This window comes from Nerophis lumbriciformis, linkage group LG07 (assembly GCF_033978685.3).
Source record: "Nerophis lumbriciformis linkage group LG07, RoL_Nlum_v2.1, whole genome shotgun sequence".
Lineage (NCBI taxonomy): Eukaryota > Metazoa > Chordata > Actinopteri > Syngnathiformes > Syngnathidae > Nerophis > Nerophis lumbriciformis.
Window position 1 is genome coordinate 43905001 of NC_084554.2, and position 26270 is coordinate 43931270.

A 26270-nucleotide genomic window follows, 5' to 3' on the forward strand; every position below is an offset into this window, starting at 1 on the left:
TTTGTGTGTCAGATATTCCATCGACCGACGCACCGACATGGACCGTGTGTTCGATGTCCACGCCACCAACGGCTCGGTGTTTCTGCTCAAAGAGTTGGACCGCGAGGAGAACGCTTGGCACAACATTTCTGTCATCGCCTCCGAGTTCAGTGAGTGCAAAATAATATTTTCTCTATTTCATTCATTTTTAAATGGTCTTTACTTGTGCAAACCTCATATTGTTCTTAATACTATGAATCATATTGTTGCTACACAATAATTGCAACCGTAAATATATTGGTACGATTACAAAGTAAATGTGTATTTGCAATAATGTAAATATTAACACATTTAAAATGATCAAATATAACTGTACATATACCTGTAAAATTAGAAAGTAAATGTGTATATAGATATAATATAAATATTAACACATTTTAAATGATAAAATATGAAGATAAATATATCTGTAAAATTAGAAAGTAAATATGTATATACAATATAAATATTAACACATTTAAAATGATAAAATATAACTGTACATATACCTGTAAAATTAGAAAGTAAATGTGTATATATATATATATATAATATAAATATTAACACATTTTAAATGATAAAATATGAAGATAAATATATTTGTAAAATTAGAAAGTAAATATGTATATACAATATAAATATTAACACATTTAAAATGATAAATATAACTAATATATATTGGTAAAATTAGAAAGTAAATGTGAATATGCAATAAAATATTAACACATTTTAAAATATGAAATATAACTATAAATATATTTGTAAAATTGGAAAGTGAATATGTTTATACAATATAAATATTAACACATTTAAAATGATAAAATATAACTATAAATATATTTGTAAAATTAGAAAGTAAATGTGTACATGCAATAAAATAACACATTTATTATCATTTAACTGTAAATATATTACTAAAATTAAAAAGTAAATGTTAAATATTAACACGTTATAACTGACTAATATATTAAAATCAGGAAGTAAATCATATGTACATTAAAACAATAACAATAAATATTAGCAAATATAACTAAATATTTTAGTGAATTTAGAAATTAAATGTGTTTATGTAATGTAAATATGAACACAATAAATACATGTTGTAACTAAATATATTACAATTGTGTACAATAATAAAATTATTAACAAATGAGATAATTCATGTTGTAACTGTAAATATATGAGTAAAATTATAAAGTAAATGTTTGTACACAATAATATAAACAAGCTAAATGCTATAACTGTAGATATATTGGTAAAATGGAAAAGTAAATGTGCATGTAAAATAATAAAACAATTTGCAAATTAAATCATATTAAAGAAAATATGACTGTAAATGTTATTTAAAAAATTGAATTAAAAATGTATATAAAACAATATTTAAATTAACAAATGGAAATGATGTAACTGTATATATATATATTAGTAAAATGTGTACATACAAATATGAACAAATTGTCATAACTATTTTTTTAATTAAAATTAAATGTAAACATACATATACAATGATGAAAGTAACAAAATAGATATTAACAAAAGTTTTAACTGTTAATATGTTAGTTAAGTTAGAACGTATATGCAATAATACAACTATTACACATTATATTGCTATAAATGTAATAAATATATTGGTAAAATTAAAAAGTAAACATGCCTGTAAAAAAATAGAACACCTAACAAATTAAATCATTAACAAAAATAACAGGACAGTAAATATAGTATAACTAGAAAACAATGTTTATATACAATATTAAAATGGACAGTTTAAAATGCTATAACAGTAAATATATTAGTAAAATGACAAAGTAAATGTATATATAATGTGCAATAATTAAAACAAATGTTATAACTATAGATATATCAGTAAAATTAGAAAGTAAATGTACATGTATAATATAAATATTAAAACAAATATTACCGAAAATAAGGACTGTAAATATATGATTACAATTTGAAAGAAGTGTTGATATACAATAATATAAAAACTAAATCATAATGTAAATATATTAGAGTTGTGTGTATTTACAGGCGGTAGTGGCTCAGAGGGTAAAGTAGATGTTCTTACCTGCAAAGATGTTTCCTTGTGAATTCATCTTTCACATGAATACACGTGTCAGGGACATTTGATGATTTGTATCAACACTACACAAACGAGTATAAGAAAGCACACGTGGTCTTTTAAATTCGCTGTAAATAACGGTCGTATTCCTTTCCACATCATATCTGTGTGGGAGCTTGCTGCAACCAAAACAAGATTGCAGTTTAACATTGAATAAAAGTTCAGAGGAGCAAGGTCACATTCTTCGGACAAAGCATCATCAATTTTCTGACTTAAACTGTCCAAGTTCATCATTTATAAGCTTTGCTCTACTTACATGTTTGACAAAGTGATGAAGGCACCCCCACATTTACTGGTCCTCGCCGGAGCAGCATCGCATCAAAATGTTACTGCATCGCTAACTTGATAGCGACTGAAACTCTTAACTCTAGTTTAAAAGTCACTTACACGGCATCAGGTTGTCGTGACAACGCCTTGCTGAGGAAGAAGATGGAGTGCTGTGCAAGTACTGTACGGCGGGGAGCAACCTGCGCAGCTCTGCTCAACTCCGGGCCCAAGAGCATTAGGGCAGTGCTCCATGCGTGAATGGATGAATCAAACACACATGCAGCAATTAAAATCAGCTGTTAAGACAAAAGACAAGTTACCACATAACAATGTTTTAGTTTTGAAGCCAAAATACTTCCATTCTTTCTCTTTGGTCTCCACACTGTGTCTGCTTGTAAATACTCTGTGTGTGTGCGTTGCCTAACATGCCCCCCCTGCTCATATAACCATCAATGTCACATGTCCAGGAAAGAAACCAACATATTTTTCTGTAGCAGCATAGTACTGTTTTTAATTCATTAGTGCCGCGGTACATTTTTAGTGGCGATATACCTAACAACCCTACTTTGAATGTACCGTATTTTTTGGAGTATAAGTCGCACCGGCCGGAAATGCATAATAAAGAAGGGGAAAAACATATATAAGTCGCATTTTTTGGGGAAATGTATTTGATAAAAGCCAACACCAAGAATAGACATTTGAAAGGCAATTTAAAATAAATAAAGAATAGTGAACAACAGGCTGAATAAGTGTACGTTATATGAGGCATAAATAACCAACTGAGAACGTGCCTGGTATGTTAACGTAACATATTATGGTAAGAGTCATTCAAATAACTATAACAAATAGAACATGCTATACGTTTACCAAACAATCTGTCACTCCTAATCGCTAAATCCCATGAAATCTTATACGTCTAGTCCGGGGGTCGGCAACCCAAAATGTTGAAAGAGCCATATTGGACCAAAAATACAAAAACAAATCTGTCTGGAGCCGCAAAAAATTTAAAGACATACTATACAGATAGTGTGTCATGGAATTAAGAGGACTTAAAGGAAACGAAATGAGCTCAAATATAGCTACAAATGAGGCATAATGATGCAATATGTACATATAGCTAGCCTAAATAGCATGTTAGCATCGATTAGCTTGCAGTCATGCAGTGACCAAATATGTCTGATTAGCACTCCACACAAGTCAATAACATCAACAAAACTCACCTTTGTGGGTTCATGCACAACGTTAAGTTTGGTAGACAAAATGAGACAGAAAAAGAAGTGGCATAAAACACGTCCTAGAAAGTCGGAGAAAGTTATACATGTAAACAAACTAAGGTGAGTTCAAGGACCGCCAAAATTAGTAGGACAAAACGGCGCTCGCCAAATACTCGAAACGGTGAAGCATGTTTAATATAAACAGTGTGCTTTATAACAATTAGGAAGGTTTGTGTCCTCCTACAGAAACTATATTAACACAAAAAATATTTTTTTTTCCCCCTCAACTTTTTCCATTTTTCATACATTTTTAAAAAGCTCCAGAGAGCCACTAGGGCGGCGCTAAAGATGCGGCTCTAGAGCCGCGGGTTGCCGACCCCTGGTCTAGTCTCTTACTTGAATGAGCTAAATAATATTATTTGATATTTTACGGTAATGTGTTAATAATTTCACACATAAGTCGCTCCTGAGTATAAGTCGCACCCCGGCCAAACTATGAAAAAAACTGCGACTTATAGTCCAAAAAATACAGTAGTACAAAATGTATAAGAGTTAAAGTACCACTGATAGTCACACACACACACACTAGGTGTGGTGAAATTACTCTCTGCATTTGACCCATCCCCATGTTCACCTCCTGGGAGGTGAAGGGAGCAGTGAGCAGCAGCGGTGGCCGTGCTCGGGGATAATTTTTGGTGATTTAACCCCCAATTCCAACCCTTGATGCTGAGTATACGGGTAATGGGTTGAACGCACGACCTACCGATCTCAGGGCGGACACTTTAACCACAAGGCCACTGAGCAGGTTAACTTATTGGATGTGCATTTTTAGCTTATCTGATCACTAAATTGGGGGTTAAAGCACCAAATGATTCCCGAGCGCGGCCACCGCTGCTGCTCACTGCTCCCCTCACCTCCCAGGGGGTGAACATGGGGATGGGTCAAATGCGGAGGACAAATTTGTTGGGACTTTTAACTAACGTTGTGTTTTAGTCGACTCACGTTTACCCTGATGGCGTTTGTCTTTCCCAGACAACCAGAACCAGAACAGCCGCGTGCCCGTCCACATCCGAGTGCTGGACGTCAACGACAACGCACCAACTTTCGCCACCAACTACGAGACGTTTGTGTGTGAGAACGCTAAAGCCAATCAGGTGGGTGCAGACGCACATGCTAAGCGAACTACATTGTTATGATGAAATGTAGTCGTATGCGTGTAGGCCCACATCTAGTTCCGCCCTTTTGGTTCTCTCACACTTCCAACTGAAGGGTAGCAAAGTGCAGACCAATAAAGTGAGTTTGTTGTTGCTTCTTCTTGGTCTTTCCAGAGGATCCAAACGGTGAGCGCCACTGACCCGGACGAGCCTCTCGGAGGACATCGCTTCTTCTTCAGTCTGGCCCAGGAGAACGCCGGCAAGGCCAACTTCTCCGTCCGCGACAACCGAGGTAGCGTCACGCCGTTTGTGCGGCCGAGAGTTCAGCGCTCATCTTCTTTTCGGATTTTTTCAGACAACACGGCGTGGATCCTGACGCGGAGGAACAGCTACAGCAGCCTCCTGAAGAGCGTCTACCACGTGCCCGTGGTCATCTCGGACGGCGGCATGCCCGTACGCAGCAGCACCAACACGCTCACCGTCAGGGTGTGCACGTGCGACCGCGAGGGCAACATGAAGTTGTGCAACGCCGAGGCGCTGACGGCCAGGGCGGGGCTGAGCACGGGGGCGCTGGTGGCTATCTTGCTGTGCGTCATGATCCTGCTGAGTGAGTACACAACACTGTGGGGCGGCACCCGACGGGTTCGCCACTTCCTGCATCCTACAAGAAAATAATACATTGATCCAGCCCACAACCTCTTTGACAGATTCAAATGAATAAATTAAATCATCAATAATACAAAGACCAGTCAAAAAAGTAAATCTACATCAAAATAAATACAAATAAATAAGGAAACAAATCATTGAATACAGAAAGACAAATGCCTTTAAATACCACCAACATGAAATATTGCTCCTAAAATGAAAACAAATGCCAGTACAATTAATAATGTTGAATTAAGTTTAAAAATGTTTGTATTGTCACTATAATAATTCATCAATACATGATACAAATGTAATGAAAGATAAAAAAGACAAATGCCATTAAATACAATTTTTTTTTTATTATTGCCCCTAAAATGAGAAAAAGGCCAATACAGAAAAGAAAAACACTAGAGATATAAAATTTAAAAAATATATCATTAAATGATGTGAAAGGTCATGAAATATAGCAAGACAAAGGCAACTAAATACAATATCACATGTAATATTGTTCCTAAAATGGAAAAATGCTAAATGTATACAAAATATGAATGGTCACTAATTCACTAATAATGGTCATTATTAAACGATGTAAACAGTCATGGAATATAGAAAAAGACAAATGCCATTAAATAGCATAAAGCACTTTAATATTTCCCATAAAATAAAATAAATGCCAGTACTGAAAATACATTTTTTTAAACATGTTGAATCAAAAAAAAAAAAAAGAATTGTTGCTCAAATAATTCATCCAAAATTATGAAAAATTTCAGGGAATATATAAGTTAGTCACAGTTTCAATATCATTTTGTAGTATTTAATTGCACAGTTCTGTGAATGAACCAAACATAATAATAGTCTTACATAATAAAGCAACATCATTACTGCAATGTTTGTTGTATGACCATAAAGATTTCAATCATCTAGATCAGTTTTCTTAACCATAGGGCCAACAAAAAAAAATCTGTTTCTCAGCTGAGGTTCATATGGGCCGCAGCGGTACTCAGTTGTAATACACTTTTTCACCACTCGTGGCAGTAATGACTATAACAAACAAACAAGAATTTTGGAGTTACGTACAGAAGTTTCTTAAGCGCAAAAATTATGACTAAATTGTTGAAGTTTATCATTAATTTTTGGTCTATTTATTTCAGCACAGTGTAATTGTATGTCATGGTTTTATGACTACCTTATTTTGCAGTATATTTGATCAGTATTTATTTTTCTAATCAGCCTGACCTAAGCCTTGATAATATTTGTAAGATTTCATATCATTGGACAAGGTGTATCCTGTTAAACTGTGGGTAGGTTACATATGAGTGGTTAATACGATGTAGATAAGATTACTAATTCACTGTTAATATTTGAGGGGGCCCCGACCCTGAGGCCAAAAAGGTTGAAAACAGCTAATCTAGATAGGGACTAGGGCTGCAACTAACAACTAATTTGATAATCGATTAATCTGTCGATTATTACTTCGATTAATCGATTACTAATCGGATAAAAGACAAACTACATTTCTGTCCTTTCCAGTATTTTATTGAAAAAAACCCCCAGCATACTGGCACCATACTTATCTTGATTATTGTTTCTCAGCTGTTTGTAAATGTTGCAGATTATAAATAAAGGTTTAAAAAAAATAATAAAATAATAAAATAAAAATAAAGTAGCCTCTGCGCATGCGCATAGCATAGATCCAATGATTCGATGACTAAATTAAGTGGCAACTATTTTTATAATCGATTTAATCGATTACCGTCATTTCCGGACTATAAGGCGCACCTGACTATAAGCCGCACCAGCTAAATTTAGGGGAAAATACAGATTGCTCCATATATAAGCCGCACCAGACTATAAGCCGCGGGCGTTTTGATGTGTAATTACCGTAGTATATAGGGGTTCCTGCTACCACGGAGGGGATTGTCGGGACAGAGATGACTGTTTGGGAACGCAAAGCGTCCCATTTATTAACAATAAATCTTTCAATCATTCAATCAAACTTTGACATGGCGAACAGCATTCGTGCAGAGTACAAATAATACAACGGTGCAAAGTAATACAAAGTGCTCGCCTGTAACACGGCAGTAAAAGTGCAGTCCCGCGGCCGTTTACGTTATCAAAATAACCAGCCTACTACCGGTATATGAAAAGTCAGTCTTTAATCATTGTGTCATCGTCTTCCTCCTGCGTACTAAAACCACCGAAATCCTCTTCGTCGGTGTCGTAGAAGAACAGGTCCAAAATGGCGTCGTCAGCCACTCTCTCTCCTTTGTTCTCGCTCTCAAAACCTTCCTCTTCGTCAGTGGAATCAACGGCTTCGGCTTCGTCAGCCGTTACGCCGTCCTCTTCATCATCATCATATGCACTTCTCCGTTTGTTTTCCATATTGAGGGTGTTTGCATGAGCACTTCCTTCGAGCAAACTGTCGCTGACGCTCTCCTACTCTTTGTTTTGCTCTCGTTACCTGGCGCCAGATGTCTGCCTCGGTCTCGCGCATCCTCGGTAGTACGCGCCCCTGGTTACCGTAAGCCGTAGAAAAGCCGCCCCGTTGTATAAGCCGCAGGGACCAGAACAAGGGAAAAAAGTAGCGGCTTATAGTCCGGAAATTACGGTAGTTGTTGCAGCCCTAATAGGGACTATAGTCAAGAAAGTAAGTAAGAATGAAAACTAGGGATGTCCGATAATATCGGCCTGCCGATGTTATCGGCCGATAAATGCGTTAAAATGTAATATCGGAAATTATCGGTATCGTTTTTTTTCTGTTTTTTTTTCTTTAAATTAAATCAACATAAAAAACACAAGATACACTTACAATTAGTGCACCAACCAAAAAAACCTCCCTCCCTCATTCACACAAAAGGGTTGTTTCTTTCTGTTATTAATATTCTGGTTCCTACATTATACATCAATATATATCAATACAGTCTGCAAGGGATACAGTCTTCGTAAGCACACATGATTGTGCGTGCTGCTGGTCCACTAATAGTACTAACCTTTAACAGTTAATTTGACTCATTTTCATTAATTACTAGTTTCTATGTAACTGTTTTTATATTGTTTTACTTTCTTTTTATTCAAGAAAATGTTTTTAATTTATTTATCTTATTTTATAATTTTTTTTAAAAAGTACCTTATCTTCACCATACCTGGTTGTCCAAATTAGGCATAATAATGTGTTAATTCATCAACTGTATATATCGGTTGATATCGGTATCTGTAATTAAAGAGTTGGACAATATTGGAATATCGGATATCGGCAAAAAGCCATTATCGGACATCCCTAATGAAAACATCTGCGGTCCCCTCCAAGGTTTCTCATTGTATCCCATTGCGTTGAGTTTTTTTCTTGCCCTGATGTGGGATCTGAGCCGAGGATGTCGTTGTGGCTTGTGCAGCCCTTTGAGACACTTGTGATTTAGGGCTATATAAGTAAACTTTGATTGATTGATTGATTGAAAACATTATTTAAAGTGAAAGTAAAACAAATAAAAAGAGATTTTATGTGGTAGACGAGTAGAAGTGAAGAGCGTCCATGTTTGACCAGTCAGTGTTGTAGTTGTCACATGATCATTTGCCCCGCCTTGTTCCTAAATGGTGATGTTAAGCGGTGGCTGCGAGGACAGAAATACAGTACGGCGGCGGCACTAAATATCTGTCGGCGGCCGCGCTCCTGACTGTTTGTTGTTCCCTGCGCCCGCAGTGATCGTGGTTTTGTTCGCCGCCCTGAGGAGGCAACGCAAGAAGGAGCCCCTGATCATCTCCAAAGAGGACGTGCGGGACAACGTGGTCAGCTACAACGACGAGGGCGGCGGCGAGGAGGACACCCAGGCCTTCGACATCGGCACGCTGCGCAACCCCGAGGCCATCGAGGACGCCAAGCAGCGGCGGGACATCCTCCCCGAGGCGTACTACCCACCGGCCAGGCGGCCCGCGCCCCCCTTGGCCCGGAACAACAACAACGGCGACGTGAGGGACTTCATCAACCAGAGGATCCAGGACAACGACGGCGACGCCACTGCTCCGCCGTACGACTCGCTGGCCACGTACGCCTACGAGGGCAGCGGCTCCGTGGCCGAGTCGCTCAGCTCGCTGGAGTCGGCCACCACCGAGGGCGAGCAGGACTACAACTACCTGAGCGAGTGGGGGCCGCGCTTTAAGAAACTGGCTGACATGTACGGCGCCGACGACAGCGACAGAGATTCCTAACGAGCGGCGACTTTCTGTGCCAGGGCGGACGCACGGACACCCCGTGGTTGGCGTCATGTGTCCCGTCACGTGGTAGTTAGGGCAAAGGGACCTCTGTGTGGTGTTAAGCCACGCCCGCCGGAATATATCTAACTGTTTTTTTTTTTTTTCTTCTTTGTTTTTATCGTGCCGCTGCTGCCTGTGACGAACACGCTGGCGCAGTTGTGTACTTTTTGTGCGACAAACATCACGCTGCATATTGTGATCTTAGCTTGTGTACGTTCATGATCAAAAACACTGTACAGACATCTTCACCTCGACACTCACAGCGCCCCCTGGCTGTGCTCAAGGTAAAGGCGGACAGGAAGTCAACCAATGCTGGGAACTTTAGTGAATTTGTTCAAAGAAAGTCTCTTTAGGACGACGGAGGACATAATAGAACGCGACACCTCAAAGATTTGCTGCCTCGACATCGCCGAGGGTTTTTTTTTTTCTTTTTGCGGCGCATCTTTGTTTTTATTCACCCCCTCTGACGCAAACATGGTGGCGCTGTCCTGGTAGATGTTGGTTGTCGATGTGTAGACGCCGTGGGTGCGTTGGTGACAAATGTGGAGTTCTGTGAGCGTAGGCAAATATATTAAAAAAAACAAAAACATGTTTGGGGGGTTGTCTGACTGTCCCGTTACTTCTGCTTTGTACAAGGTGACATTTTGTACGGAATATTTATATGACGCGATTAAATATCTTCAAACGTGTTTCATGTGTCCACTTGATACCACTCTGGGAAGACAACTATTGACGTAGGACTTTATTTAGAATACTTTAAAAGGTGTGTTTTCAGTGTACGAGCGACATTGTCGGCCTGGCCACTCACGAGCATGAGGAGACGACGTTCCGCCTCGTCATCACTTCCTGCCGTCGTCGGGCTCGTCGTCGTCGTCCTGTCGCTCGCGCTCGCGTCTCATCTCCTTCAGCTCCTGACGGTATTTGCGCTCGATGAAGCGCTTCTGATGAGCCATCTGTGGGAAGTTATCTGTGGGCGGGCGGCAGAGAACAGAGAAGGAGTCCGTTAGCGGTGGGGGGGGGGAAAAAGAAGAAAGATGGGAGGCGGTGCTAAGACGTCGTTCTTAATGAGGACGTAAAAGTTAATTAGACAAGCTTGTGTGGTTTCAGCAGACTGACCATGACGGCTGACAACATAATTACAAGACTACTTCATTACTTTTCCTAACAATTAGAGACCGGCTTTTTTAGATGCTCCTCAATTACCGTATTTTTCGGAGTATAAGTCGCACCGGCCGAAAATGCACAATAAAGAAGGAAAAAAACATATATAAGTCGCATTTTGGGGGGAAATTTATTTGATAAAACCCAACACCAAGAATAGACATTTGAAAGGCAATTTAAAATAAATAAAGAACAGGCTGAATAAGTGTACGTTATATGAGGCATAAATAACCAACTGAGAACGTGCCTGGTTTGTTAACGTAACATATTATAGTAAGAGTCATTCAAATAACTATAACATATAGAACATGCTATACGTTTACCAAACAATCTGTCACTCCTAATCGCTAAATCCCATGAAATCTTATACGTCTAGTCCGGGGGTCGGCAACCCAAAATGCTGAAAGAGCCATATTGGACCAAAAATACAAAATCAAATCTGTCTGGAGCCGCAAAAAAATAATGCAGATAGTGTGTCATGAGATATAAATTGAATTAAGAGGGCTTAAAGGAAACTAAATGAGCTCAGATATAGCTACAAATGAGGTATAATGATGCAATATGTACATATAGCTAGCCTAAATAGCATGTTAGCATTGATTAGCTTGCAGTCATGCAGTGACCAAATATGTCTGATTAGCACTCCACACAAGTCAATAACATCAACAAAACTCACCTTTGTGCATGCATGCACAACGTTAAAAGTTTGATGGACAAAATGAGACAGAAAAAGAAGTGGCATAAAACACGTCCTAGAATGTCGGAGAAAGTTATACATGTAAACAAACTACGGTGAGTTCAAGGACCGCCAAAATTAGTAGGACAAAACGGCGCTCGCCAAATACTGGAATCAGTGAAGCATGTTTAATACAAACAGTGTGCTTTATAGCAATTAGGGAGGTTTGTGTCATGTTTGTCCTCCTACAGAAACCATATTAAAAAAACACAAAAAATATTTTCCCCTCAACTTTTTACATTTTCCATACATTTTTGAAAAAGCTCCAGAGAGCCACTAGGACGGCGCTAAAGAGCCGCATGCGGCTCTAGAGCCGCGGGTTGTCGACCCCTGGTCTAGTCTCTTACGTGAATGAGCTAATTAATATTATTTGATATTTCACGGTAATGTGTTAATGATTTCACACATAAGTCGCTCCTGAGTATAAGTCGCACCCCCCCAAACTATGAAAAAAACTGACTTATATTCCGAAAAATATGGTACATGTAATACGCCTTGAAGGCCCGCTATCATACAAAGGGGACTTTTTAACAGTAATGTCCCTGCAGACTGATTATGAACACCAAACATGAGAAAAAAAACAATCATACCCCTCACTTGTTTGCTCCATCCTATAGAGAAGAGGCATCGGGCTTTGCTACACATCTTAAAATGGTAAATGGGTTATACTTGTATAGCACTTTTCTACCTTCAAGGTACCTAAAGCGCTTTGACACTACCGTATTTCCTTGAATTAGCGCAACGGCGGTAATTAATTTAAAACCTCTTCACACTCCGGCGCTTACCAAAGGCATGCGGTAAATTAGGCATGCGCTTATAAATTTGAGAGTGATGTAAGAATAATCATGACATCGCTTAATGCCGCAATAAAATTTAAAGCACAATGAATCATCCCGGGAGTTCTTTTTGTTTGGGTCTGGAAAGGCAATTATAACGTGACACTCTTTATTTTTACAAGGGGTCATTCAACAATTACGTACGCATTTTTCTCCAGGATTTTGACCCCAACCCCCGTATGCAAAATTTACTATACAAATGATGGTACTTAATTGTGCGCATTTCCCCCCCAGGATTTTGACCCCCAACCCCACCCCCTTTTGCATACGTAATTGTTGAATGGCTCGTAAGTGCCTGCGTTATAACACAGCGGTACAATGTATACCGGTATAATCAATTGTCATATATTATGCTGTGATGTTGCACACAGGACTCGGGACATATGTTGTGTCACTCGTGACGTGTCACTCATTTTGTACTGTATACCAGTGCAAAAAATACGCTGAACGAACATTTGCAATACCGCGAACTGCCGTATATATATATATATATATATATATATATATATATATATATATATATATATATATGTATATATATATATATATATATATATATACATATATATATATATATATATACATACATACATACAGGTAAAAGCCAGTAAATTAGAATATTTTGAAAAACTTCATTTGTTTCAGTAATTGCATTCAAAAGGTGTAACTTGTACATTATATTTATTCATTGCACACAGACTGATGCATTCAAATGTTTATTTCATTTAATTTTGATGATTTGAAGTGGCAACAAATGAAAATCCAAAATTCCGTGTGTCACAAAATTAGAATATTACTTAAGGCTAATACAAAAAAGGGATTTTTAGAAATGTTGGCCAACTGAAAAGTATGAAAATGAAAAATATGAGCATGTACAATACTCAATACTTGGTTGGAGCTCCTTTTGCCTCAATTACTGCGTTAATGCGGCGTGGCATGGAGTCGATGAGTTTCTGGCACTGCTCAGGTGTTATGAGAGCCCAGGTTGCTCTGATAGTGGCCTTCAACTCTTCTGCGTTTTTGGGTCTGGCATTCTGCATCTTCCTTTTCACAATACCCCACAGATTTTCTATGGGGCTAAGGTCAGGGGAGTTGGCGGGCCAATTTAGAACAGAAATACCATGGTCCGTAAACCAGGCACGGGTAGATTTTGCGCTGTGTGCAGGCGCCAAGTCCTGTTGGAACTTGAAATCTCCATCTCCATAGAGCAGGTCAGCAGCAGGAAGCATGAAGTGCTCTAAAACTTGCTGGTAGACGGCTGCGTTGACCCTGGATCTCAGGAAACAGAGTGGACCGACACCAGCTGGACTGCTGCTGAGTGGTCCAAAGTCATGTTTTCTGACGAAAGCAAATTTTGCATTTCCTTTGGAAATCGAGGTCCCAGAGTCTGGAGGAAGACAGGAGAGGCACAGGATCCACGTTGCCTGAAGTCTAGTGTAAAGTTTCCACCATCAGTGATGGTTTGGGGTGCCATGTCATCTGCTGGTGTCGGTCCACTCTGTTTCCTGAGATCCAGGGTCAACGCAGCCGTCTACCAGCAAGTTTTAGAGCACTTCATGCTTCCTGCTGCTGACCTGCTCTATGGAGATGGAGATTTCAAGTTCCAACAGGACTTGGCGCCTGCACACAGCGCAAAATCTACCCGTGCCTGGTTTACGGACCATGGTATTTCTGTTCTAAATTGGCCCGCCAACTCCCCTGACCTTAGCCCCATAGAAAATCTGTGGGGTATTGTGAAAAGGAAGATGCAGAATGCCAGACCCAAAAACGCAGAAGAGTTGAAGGCCACTATCAGAGCAACCTGGGCTCTCATAACACCTGAGCAGTGCCAGAAACTCATCGACTCCATGCCACGCCGCATTAACGCAGTAATTGAGGCAAAAGGAGCTCCAACCAAGTATTGAGTATTGTACATGCTCATATTTTTCATTTTCATACTTTTCAGTTGGCCAACATTTCTAAAAATCCCTTTTTTGTATTAGCCTTAAGTAATATTCTAATTTTGTGACACACGGAATTTTGGATTTTCATTTGTTGCCACTTCAAATCATCAAAATTAAATGAAATAAACATTTGAATGCATCAGTCTGTGTGCAATGAATAAATATAATGTACAAGTTACACCTTTTGAATGCAATTACTGAAATAAATCAAGTTTTTCAAAATATTCTAATTTACTGGCTTTTACCTGTATATACAATACACTTCTAATACACTCAGACTTAGGGTTGTTTTGGGACACAGTTCTTAAGGGACCAATCAGTCAATCAGAAGTTGCATTGGAACTCCTGATTTTGCAAGTTGGACATTTCAGCTGAACACTTTTTTGAAGTCTTTTGAACCTTTCTCCTCCACAGCAGACAGGAAAGGAAGGCCCTCAAAGTTGAAAGGAATTGTGCAAGTTAGCGATTCACACGCCGATCCGCACACACTCGTCAACGACAGAACACGCGCCCCTCGCAACCGCCGCGCTCGTGCGTCAACAATCCATTTTGGCTGAGTCGGCAGGAAAGCGGCTCAAAAATGGAAATCAACACTTGTCTTGAGAGGAAAAGACTCCAGAGTTCCATTATTTAACGCACGTTGCCAGAAAGTACACACACACACACACACACACAGGTTGATGCATCTCAGCTGTCCGCTCCTTGGAGACGGCGCTCATCTGCATGCTGATGAACTCCAATAAGTCACTCTTGCTTACTCACAACACTCGTGTCTGTCCAAGATGGCGCTTGCATACTTTATTGAATATAAGGTGTCAGCCGACGTGTTTTCCCACCTATGGGTCGAGTCGCTCGCCTCCAGGACTGGCGGCGAGTGAGTCATCACGCCAAACATGCGCTGGCCATGAATGCTAGGCGGGGCGCCATCTTTCATGCCTTGCTTTGCGTTACATCACACGCTTTTTCATCCTGAGATTAGAGAGACGCATTTTGGGGGGCGAGCAGTGAAAAAGTCTTTGAGATGTCCCCTCGCCTCGTTTTGTCAGCGCTCACGTTTGTGCAGTCAGGCGTCTCGCTTAACATTTCATTCCGAAGGCGGCCGGGACGGAACGAGACGTGGTTGAGCGGCGCAGCCAACGTTGGGCCGGCTCGGCCTAACGAGGCCGCAGCTGTCGGACTCGACCCTTAACCTGCAGTCCCACGTTTGTCAGTGCGGAACATCTACGCAGCAGATCTACACGTCTGTGAAGGCACCATTCATGCTGAAAGGTACATACAGGTTTTGGAGCAACATATGCTGCCATCCGAGCAACGTCTTTTTCATGGACGCCCCTGCTTATTTCAGCAAGACAATGCCAAGCCACGTGTTACAACAGCATGGCTTCATAGTAAAATAGTTTATTATCAAGTGTCATGCTATTTATTAACAGTTTGGCTAGTTGTCAGCTAATTATCAAGAATAGTTAAGCTAGTTAGTAAGAGTTTAGCTAATTATCAACATTTTAGCTAGTTATCAACTGTTCAGCTAGTTAGTACGATTTAGCTAATTATCAATAGTTAAGCTTGTTAACAATGAAATGAAATGAAATTAAATGAATTATATTTATATAGCGCTTTTCTCTAGTGATTCAAAGCGCTTTACATAGTGAAACCCAATATCTAAGTTACATTTAAACCAGTGTGGGTGGCACTGGGAGCAGGTGGGTAAAGTGTCTTGCCCAAGGACACAACAGCAGTGACTAGGATGGCGGAAGCGGGGATCGAACCTGCAACCCTCAAGTTGCTGGCACAGCCGCTCTACCAACCGAACTATACCGACCCAACAAGAGTTCAACTAGTTAGTAAAACTAGCTAATTATCAAAAAAGTTAAGCTAATTAACATGGGTTCAGCCACTGAGACTTTAGCTAATCATTAAGAGTTAATATAGTTAACAAGAGATCAGCTAGTAAGAGTTTAGATAATTATCAAGAGTTAAGGTAGTTAGAGTTCAGCTAATTGTCAAGTGTTAAGCTTGTTAACAATAGTTCAGCAATGAAGGGTTTAAGCTAATTATCAAGTGTCACGCTAGTTAACTGTTTGGCTAGTTGTCAGCTAATTATCAAGAATAGTTAAGCTAGTTAGTAAGAGTGTAGCTAATTATCAACATTTTAGCTAGTTATCAAGTGTTCAGCTAGTTAGTAAGATTGAGCTTATTATCAACAGTTAAGCTTGTTAACAAGAGTTCAACTAGTTAGTAAAACTAGCTAATTATCAAAAAAGTTAAGCTAATTAACATGGTTCAGCAACTAAGACTTTAGCTAATCATTAAGAGTTAATATAGTTAACAAGAGATCAGCTAGTAAGAGTTTCGATAATTATCAAGAGTAAAGGTAGCTAAAGAGTTCAGCTAATTGTCAAGTGTTAAGCTTGTTAACAATAGTTCAGCAATGAAGGGTTTAGCTAATTATCAAGTGTCATGCTAGTTAACAGTTTGGCTAGTTGTCAGCTAATCATCAAGAATAGTTAAGCTAGTTAGTAAGAGTTTAGCTAATTATCAACATTTTAGCTAGTTATCAAGATTGAGCTAATTATCAATAGTTAAGCTTGTTAACAAGAGTTCAACTAGTTAGTAAAACTAGCTAATTATCAAAAAAGTTAAGCTAATTAACATGGTTCAGCAACTAAGACTTTAGCTAATCATTAAGAGTTAATATAGTTAACAAGAGATCAGCTAGTAAGAGTTTAGATCATTATCAAGAGTTAAGGTAGTTAAATAATTCAGCTAATTGTCAAGTGTTAAGCTTGTTAACAATAGTTCAGCAATGAAGGGTTTAGCTAATTATCAAGTGTCATGCTAGTTAACAGTTTGGCTAGCTGTCAGCTAATTATCAAGAATAGTTAAGCTAGTTAGTAAGAGTTTAGCTAATTATCAACATTTTAGCTAGTTATCAAGTGTTCAGCTAGTTAGTAAGATTGAGCTAATTATCAATAGTTAAGCTTGTTAACAAGAGTTCAACTAGTTAGTAAAACTAGCTAATTATAAAAAAAAGTTAAGCTAATTAACATGGGTTCAGCCACTAAGACTTTAGCTAATCATTAAGAGTTAATATAGTTAACAAGAGATCAGCTAGTAAGAGTTTAGATAATTATCAAGAGTTAAGGTAGTTAAAGAGTTCAGCTAATTGTCAAGTGTTAAGCTTGTTAACAATAGTTCAGCAATAAAGGGTTTAGCTATCAAGTGTCATGCTAGTTAACAGTTTGGCTAGTTGTCAGCTAATTATCAAGAATAGTTAAGCTAGTTAGTAAGAGTTTAGCTAATTATCAACATTTTCGCTAGTTATCAAGTGTTTAGCGAGTTAGTATGATTGAGCTAATTATCAATAGTTAAGCTTGTTAACAAGAGTTCAACTAGTTAATAAAACTAGCTAATTATCAAAAAAGTTAAGCTAATTAACATGGGTTCAGCAACTAAGACTTTAGCTAATCATTAAGAGTTAATATAGTTAAGAGATCAGCTAGTAAGAGTTTAGATAATTATCAACAGTTAAAGTAGTTAAAGAGTTCAGCTAATTGTCAAGAGTTAAGCTAGTTAAGACTTCAGCTAGCTAGTAAGAGTTTAGCTAGTTAAGAGTTAAGCTAATAAACAATAGTTCAGCTAGTAAGAGTTTAGCTAATTATCAAGAGCTACGCTGGTTAACAAGAGTTCAGCTAGTAAGAGTTTAGCTAATTATCAAGAGCTACGCTGGTTAACAAGAGTTCAGCTAGTAAGTGTTTAGCTGAGTATAAAGAGTTAAGCTAGTTAACAAGTGTTTAGCTAGTAATAATTCAGCTACATATTGACAGTTAAGCAAGTAAACAATAGTTCAGCTAGCAAAAGTTTAGCTAATTATCAAGAGTTAAGCTAGTTAACAAGAGTTCAGCAAGTTAGTAAAAGTTAAGCTAATTATCAAGAGTTAGAATGCCTAGTTAGAGTTACATTCCATCCAAAAAGACAAACCTTTTGTATTTTAGCGTTTTGTTCTGGTAAAACATTGCAGTTACGGAAATGACAAACATGTCAAGCAATCCATCCATCAATCCATTTTCTACCGCTTGTCCCTTTCGGGGTTGCGGGGGGTGCTGGAGCCTATGTCAGCTACAATCGGGCGGAGGGCGGGGTGCACCCTGGACAAGTCGCCACCTCATCACAGGGCCAACACAGATAGACAGACAAATGACGTTTACTTATAGTCATTAATCACAAATGTCTCAAAGGGCTGCACAAGCCATAACGACATCCTCGGCTCAGATACCACATCAGGGCAAGAAAAAAAAGGTTTCTAATTGTTCCCATTGGGTTGAGTTTTTTCTTATAGGATCTGAGCCGAGGATGTCGTTTTGGATTGTGCACCCCTTTGAGACATTTGTGGTTAAGGGTTGTATAAGTAAACTTTGATTGATTGATTGTTGTTTTAACCCTTAATTTCTTATTCAAAGTTGTGTTATCTATAAATGTAAGGTGTTGAAGGTTCCTAGGAAAATATTTTCCAAGTTGATAATGTTGTATCGATTCATTTTTTTAATTTTAGGTTATTAAAATTCAGTAAGAAAGGCAGAAAAAAAACTTGCTGGACTTTGGAAACTCCTGCTTGGACTGAAGTGAACTTTTAAAACTCAACGGGCTCGATTTTCAAATGAAATGATCCTTTTTTTTTAATCTAGTGACATGAAAGAGCAACTTATGAAGAGGAAACGTTCATTTAGGAGCGTCCATCAATCAGGCTGACACGGCGCTCGCTGGGGAGGAGAGGAGCAAGAATTCAAGAAGCAGAACGCTGAACTCTGCTGAGGAAAATAATGAAGCTGATCCGCACAAACAGTATCAATCATTTAGCCCCCAAATGGAATCAAAGCCCGACCTCGCCGACATCGCCTACAGCCCCTGCTGGCTGAGCGCTCACCTGCCGCTAATTAGCAGACTAATGAAATAATTGGAGACATGATGTATGTTAGCATCCAGCCAAAGATTATAAACTACGACATCACACCGCATGTTTGTTTTGATGACAGTGTGCTCCAGTCGGCAGCATTTTGAAGGTTGTAAATGTCACATATTCATCCATCCATCTTCTTCTGCTTATCCGAGGTCGGGTCGCGGGGGCAGCAGCTTAAGCAGGGAAGCCCAGACTTCCCTCTCCCCAGCCACTTCGTCCAGCTCTTCCTGTGAGACCCCGAGGCGTTCCCAGGCCAGCCGGGAGACATAGTCTTCCCAACGTGTCCTGGGTCTTCCCCGCGGCCTCCTACCGGTCGGACGTGCCCTAAACACCTCCCTAGGGAGGCGTTCGGGTGGCATCCTGACCAGATGCCCGAACCACCTCATCTGGCTCCTCTCGATGTGGAGGAGCAGCGGCTTTACTTTGAGCTCCCCCCGGATGGCAGAGCTTCTCACCCTATCTCTAAGGGAGAGCCCCGCCACCCGACGGAGGAAACTCATTTCGGCCGCTTGTACCCGTGATCTTGTCCTTTCGGTCATAACCCAAAGCTCATGACCATAGGTGAGGATGGGAACGTAGATCGACCGGTAAATTGAGAGCTTTGCCTTCCGGCTCAGCTCCTTCTTCACCACAACGGATCGATACAGCGTCCGCATTACTGAAGACGCCGCCCCGATCCGCCTGTCGATCTCACGATCCACTCTTCCCTTACTCATGAACAAGACTCCGAGGTACTTGAACTCCTCCACTTGGGGCAAGATCTCCTCCCCAACCCGGAGATGGCACTCCACCCTTTTCCGGGCGAGAACCATGGACTCGGACTTGGAGGTGCTGATTCTCATCCCAGTCGCTTCACACTCGGCTGCAAACCGATCCAGTGAGAGCTGAAGATCCTGGCCAGATGAAGCCATCAGGACCACATCATCTGCAAAAAGCAGAGACCTAGTCCTGCAGCCACCAAACCAGATCCCCTCAACGCCTTGACTGCGCCTAGAAATTCTGTCCATAAAAGTTATGAACAGAATCGGTGACAAAGGACAGCCTTGGCGGAGTCCAACCCTCACTGGAAACGTGTCCGACTTACTACCGGCAATGCGGACCAAGCTCTGGCACTGATCGTACAGGGAGCGGACTGCCACAATCAGACAGTCCGATACCCCATACTCTCTGAGCACTCCCCACAGGACTTCCCGAGGGACACGGTCGAATGCCTTCTCCAAGTCCACAAAACACATGTAGACTGGTTGGGCAAACTCCCATGCACCCTCAAGGACCCTGCCGAGAGTATAGAGCTGGTCCACAGTTCCACGACCAGGACGAAAACCACACTGTTCCTCCTGAATCCGAGGTTCGACTATCCGGCGTAGCCTCCTCCTTCATATTATTTAATAAACATATTATTATTAAACAGCAAGTTCAAAGCAGGAAATATCTATTTAAAAATGGAAGCAACAACCAATAAAATGAACTGAATATCAAATAGAAAGAGGCAACATCACACAGCAAACAACACACACTCGTACACAACAATACTACCTGGGAATAATGAGCAACAAATCAATGATTGAAGTGACAAGCTAGCAATCTTAGCATACCTCATTTTTGGACAAGGAGACAAGTCAGCTCTCGAAGTAACATTTAATCTCTTTATAAACCAGAGGTAAGACAATCCAGTGAAAATATTCCACAGAGCTACAGTCCCGCAAGGGCGAACAAATGCTATCTGTCTCTCTCGCTGACGTCACACGTCACCAAACAACAGGCACCGCCTTTTAAAAGACACAAACTCATACTCACTGCTTTCATGAAACGTTTTTCAACCGCATATGCCTCATATTTTGTTTTCAACGTAACGTAAAAATTACTATCCCTAGTTATCAATTACATTTCTTAAAGAGTAGTTACATTAGTAAGTTTTGTAGCGAAGGGCGGGTCAGAGGTGGAAGGAGGGTTTTTCTTTCTAGTTTATAAAATTTGCGACACCTCCCTGATACCAAAGTACATGTCAAACTACTTCCATAACGTAAATGACCGCCATAACCACGACACTGGAGGGAGCTCCACAAACCACGTTAAACCCAGATTCCGATCTAACCAGTGACGTGCGGTGAGGTTGATGGCTGGTGAGGCACTGACTTCATCACAGTCAGATTTACAAACATATGAACCCTAAAGAGTATCTTATTCACCATTTGATTGGCAGCAGTTAACGGGTTATGTTTAAAAGCTCATACCAGCATTCTTCCCTGCTTGGCACTCAGCATCAAGGGTTGGAATTGGGGGTTGAATCACCAAAAATGATTCCCGGGCGCGGCGCCGCTGCTGCCCACCGCTCCCCTCACCTCCCAGGGGGTGATCAAGGGGATGGGTCAAATGCAGAGGACAAATTTCACCACACCTAGTGTGTGTGTGATAGAGATGCGCGGTTTGCGGACACAACCGCGGAGTCCGCAGATTATCCGCGGGTCGGGCGGTTGAAATTAAAAAAAATTAGATTTTATCCGCGGGTCGGGTCGGGCGGTTGAAATTAAAAAAAAATCAGGATGATAGTAATGCTGGCTACGTGATTTGCAAGAGCTGCAACGCTGTTTATGTCTATGACAGTCACAAAACCGGGACATCTAACATGGTGCATCACATTTGTGCAAAACCCCGAACCTCCACAAACACCCTGAGCATGAGCAATTTCGTCCGCCGTGATCCCAGAAGAGTGCCACAGGATGTTAAAACAAGATAGAACGCAGCTGCCTGCAGCAGTTTGAGTGGCGCGAGTGCGCTTGGAGGTGCGCTCAGCGCGGCTCCCAGATGATTGCGCACTGGTGTGCGTCTGGGCCGTGACAGCGTGGCACGCATTGAATGTCTCTGCTGCATTTGGAGCAGTCTCCTTTCTTTAACAGGCAAAAGCTTTATAACCTCACTAATGCCTTGCATCGTCTATATTAGATATATAACAACGGGTGGGTGCGGGCGAGTGCGGTTTTGATAAAATGTTAGTTCAGGTGAATGGCGGATGGGTGACGACTTTTGTGATGCGGTTGCGGATAAAATAATTGCCTATCCGCGCATCTCTAGTGTGTGACAATCATTGGTACTTTAACTAAACTTTAACTTTACACATACAAACTGTAGCACACAAAAAAGCACATTTAATTAAAAAAACGTTATTATGGTCTTACCTTTACTTATAAGTGCGGGAACAGTGGTGTTCGTGTTGGAGGAGTTGTGAATGAATGAAATATGAAATCCGTGCTGCAGTCTGCAGGTGTACCTAATGTTGTGTCCCTGCAGTCGTTCACGGCTCCTCCGGCGCGAGCATTGTTTTTTTTTGCACTTTTTGGCTTCTTGTTAAGTGACTTTTTTTGGGTGGATTCGGTCTTGCACGTGGAGGGTTTGGGTGTGGGCTTTGGTTGGTGTGGCGCTCCCGTCGGGGGGTGCATTCTGCGGCGCGGGTGCATTAACCGGCACCAGGAGGCGGGATTACTACTCTCCCGAAAACCTCCCGGGACAAATTTTCTCCTGAAAATCTCCCGAAATTCAGGCACACAATATAAACAGCGTTTCTGCCCAATGACGTTATAACTGTAGAATGATCGAGGGCGAGTTCTTGGTTTCTTATGTGGGTTTATTGTTAGGCAGTTTCATTAACGTCCTCCCAGAGCGGTAACAACACACAACAACAGCAGTCACGTTTTTGTCTACTGTAAAACAGTTCGTCTGCCGTAAACAGCAATGTTGTGACACTCTTAAACAGGACAATACTGCCATCTAGTGCATTTGATGAAAGCACCTTTTGCGTGCCACACAGCAATGCATCATCAGAGAGGGCGTTCAGCATGGTTAGAAAAATAGTGACAGAGAATAGAACAAGGATGGACAATTCAACCCTTAACTCAACAATGAGTAGATGAGTGTTATGTGTGTGTATATGTGTAAATAAATTAACACTGAAATTCAAGTATTTCTTTTATTTATATATATATATATATATATATATATATATATATATATATATATATATATACATATACACACACACACACATATATATATATACATATATATATATATATATATATATATATATATATATATATATATATATATATATATATATATATATATATATATATATATGAAATACTTGACTTGGTGAATCCTAGCTGTAAATATACTCCTCGCCTCTTAACCACGCCCCCTCCCCAACCACGCCCCCTCCCCGCCCCACACCCCCCACCTCCCGAAATTGAAGGTCTCAAGGTTGGCAAGTATGACCAAACCTAACACCCCCCCATTCCCCAACCCCCTCCACATCCCACCCCCCGGATTGTAAATAATCCAATGTATATACTCTGATGATTAACTTGTGTGATGACTGTATTATGCTGATAGTATATATTTATACCATGAATTGATTAACGTGGACCCCGACTTAAACAATTTGGAAAACTTATTCGGGTGTTCCCATTTAGTGGTCAATTGTACGGAAAATGTACTTCACTGTGCAATCTACTAATAAAAGTCTCAATCAATCAATCAAAACATCAGGAAACTACAGGCATTTGAACGCGTCTTCTCTTAAGTGAGGGAGATAATAGATCTTTCTGGCATTTGGTGTTCATAAACAGGCCCTAAGGGCACATTTTACTCTTATAACATCGTCAAAAAGTCACATTTGCATAATACCGGGCCTTTAAGAATGAAGTTGTTTTAAAGGAGGCAAATGTGGAGTGTTGTCACTACTTGACTGCAGTGAAGCACACGCAGCACTTTTCTTCAAGTGGACTTTGATGGCGAGATGAAAACCAGCCAAGAAAGCTCTGAGGAGGACCAGAAGAAGAGTTCTAAGGCCGAGAGGGTCCCCGAGGGCGCGTGAAGCCTGGCTCGTTCAAACACGAAAACACAAACTGTGCGCGGCCCACGGCGACAAGAAGCAGCAGCAGCAGCAGCACAATGACACGGTCGACCACGCTCAGTGCTGTTCTGGTGTTGGTGAGGCTTCCACTTGGACGAGGACGCGTGCTGCCAAGCACTTCAAACAGCCAAGATGGCGCTACCAACTGCTCAGCTCTGTGGCAACCACCTTGCACTGTGCTGCCAAAGCTAATGGTCAATGCACGTTAGGGCTGGATAATTAATCAAATGTTAATCTTGATTTAGATTTTCTCACGATCATAAAATTATTATATTAAAAAAAAATATATATCTATTAATGGGCTGTGCAGCGTGCATGCAAATTCCCGAGCTTGTCACGGTGAAACGGATTAGTGAGCAAATTAGTGACATAAAAGTGTCATGTCTGTGTGATCATGTTTTTGTTTTGGTCATGTTCGGTTTTGTTTTTGGACTTTTTGTGCACTTTTGTTTTGTCACCATAGCAACCATTAGTTTTCACCTGTCACGTCACGCACCTTTTTCACGTTTTGAGTCACGCACCTGTTTTCGTTAATCATGTCTATAATATTTAAGTTCATTGTTTTCAGTATGTCGTTCTGACGTCATCCCGCATTTATGCTTCTGCACACTCTCCACACCCTTATGACCCTTGCTGCTCTTTTTTCATGCCGGATCCATGCCAAGACCAAGACCCGCCATGCCAAGACCAAGACCAAGACCCGCCATGCCAAGACCAAGACCAAGACCCACGCCAAGACCAAGACCAAGACCCACGCCAAGACCAAGACCAAGACCCACGCCAAGACCAAGACCAAGACCTACGCCAAGACCAAGACCCACGCCAAGACCAAGACCCGCTGCCTGACGCGCCACGCCGAGCTTCGCCGCCTGACGCGCCACGCCGAGCTTCGCCGCCTGACTCACCACGCCGAGCTTCCACGCCTGCCACGATGACGATGCGCCTGCTTCCTCGTCGGCCACGGATATGGCCGCTACCTGGTCGCCCGCCACGCCAAGTGCGCCCACCTCCCAGTTGGCCACGCCTGCTGCAGCGGCGTTCCACTCGCCGCCGCCACATGACTATGCCTCGGTGGATTCGGGGCCACTTGGTCTGGCGACCCACCGCCATGTCCCCCTCCCTACCTCCCATGACTCTTGTTAATTTTTTTTTCTTTTTGGACATCTGGGATCTGTCCGTAAGGGGGGGTTCTGTCATGTCTGTGTGATCATGTTTTTGTTTTGGTCATGTTCGGTTTTGTTTTTGGACTTTTTGTGCACTTTTATTTTGTCACCATAGCAACCATTAGTTTTCACCTGTCACGTCACGCACCTGTTTCACGTTTTGAGTCACGCACCTGTTTTCGTTAATCATGTCTATAGTATTTAAGTTCATTGTTTTCAGTTTGTCGTTCTGACGACATCCCGCATTTATGCTTCTGCACACTCTCCACACCCTTATGACCCTTGCTGCTCTTTTTTCATGCCGGTTCCATGCCAAGTAAGTTTTTGTTTATTAAGCCACAGTTAATGTTTTTTGTTGTTCATAGTTTCTGCCTTTGTGCAATTATTTGTTTTCATAGCCAAGTCGTTTCTCCGCCGCTGTGCGCGCTTTTCGTTTGTACTTTTTTGTAGTTATAGTGTTTAAATAAATCATGTATTCACCTTCACGCCACATCTGGTCCAATTCACTAGCACCTCGGGAGAACAAACCAAGCCATAGTCCAAGTCTTGACAAAAAGAGCACATCCACTAGAAGTTTGTGGTCACACTTTGGTTTATTTGACACATGCCTCATCAATAATCGCTAAACTCATCCAAAAAAATGTAAAGCCATACGATTTCCGCGTGAATATAAAGTTAAAGTTAAAGTACCAATGATTGTCACACACACACTAGGTGTGGCGAAATTATTCTCTGCATTTGACCCATCACCTTTGATCACGCCCTGGGAGGTGAGGGGAGCAGTGGGCAGCAGCGGTGGCCGCGCCCGGGAATCATTTTTGGTGATTTAAAGGGCAACATTATCACAATTTCAGAAGGGTTAAAACCATTAAAAATCAGTTCCCAGTGGCTTATTATATC

General features: G+C 40.8%; 2 protein-coding genes across 5 annotated transcripts in view; one reads left to right on the forward strand and one right to left on the reverse strand.

Annotated features, from left to right (window-relative positions):
• The window catches only part of LOC133609487 (cadherin-6-like), a 156828-nt gene extending 146474 nt beyond the window's left edge, over positions 1 to 10354 (forward strand). For 2 of the 3 annotated variants that reach the window (XM_061965102.1, XM_061965100.1), the window contains 4 exons: positions 13 to 149; positions 4651 to 4772; positions 4947 to 5379; positions 9115 to 10354. In XM_061965102.1, coding sequence (XP_061821086.1) covers positions 13 to 149; positions 4651 to 4772; positions 4947 to 5379; positions 9115 to 9620 — 1198 coding nt within the window. In that variant the 3' untranslated portion in view covers positions 9621 to 10354. The remainder of the gene's footprint in view (positions 1 to 12; positions 150 to 4650; positions 4773 to 4946; positions 5380 to 9114) is intronic. The other variant, XM_061965101.1, reaches the window with a different exon arrangement.
• drosha (drosha ribonuclease III) overlaps positions 5419 to 26270 on the reverse strand; it is a 298514-nt gene continuing 277662 nt past the window's right edge. Inside the window, exons 32-33 of one of the 2 annotated variants that reach the window (XM_072913522.1) lie at positions 10474 to 10632; positions 5419 to 5433 (exon numbers count right to left, since the gene is read on the reverse strand). In XM_072913522.1, coding sequence (XP_072769623.1) covers positions 10505 to 10632 — 128 coding nt within the window. In that variant the 3' untranslated portion in view covers positions 5419 to 5433; positions 10474 to 10504. Of the gene's footprint in view, positions 5434 to 6076; positions 7930 to 10473; positions 10633 to 26270 lie in introns of those variants that run through there. The other variant, XM_061965099.1, reaches the window with a different exon arrangement.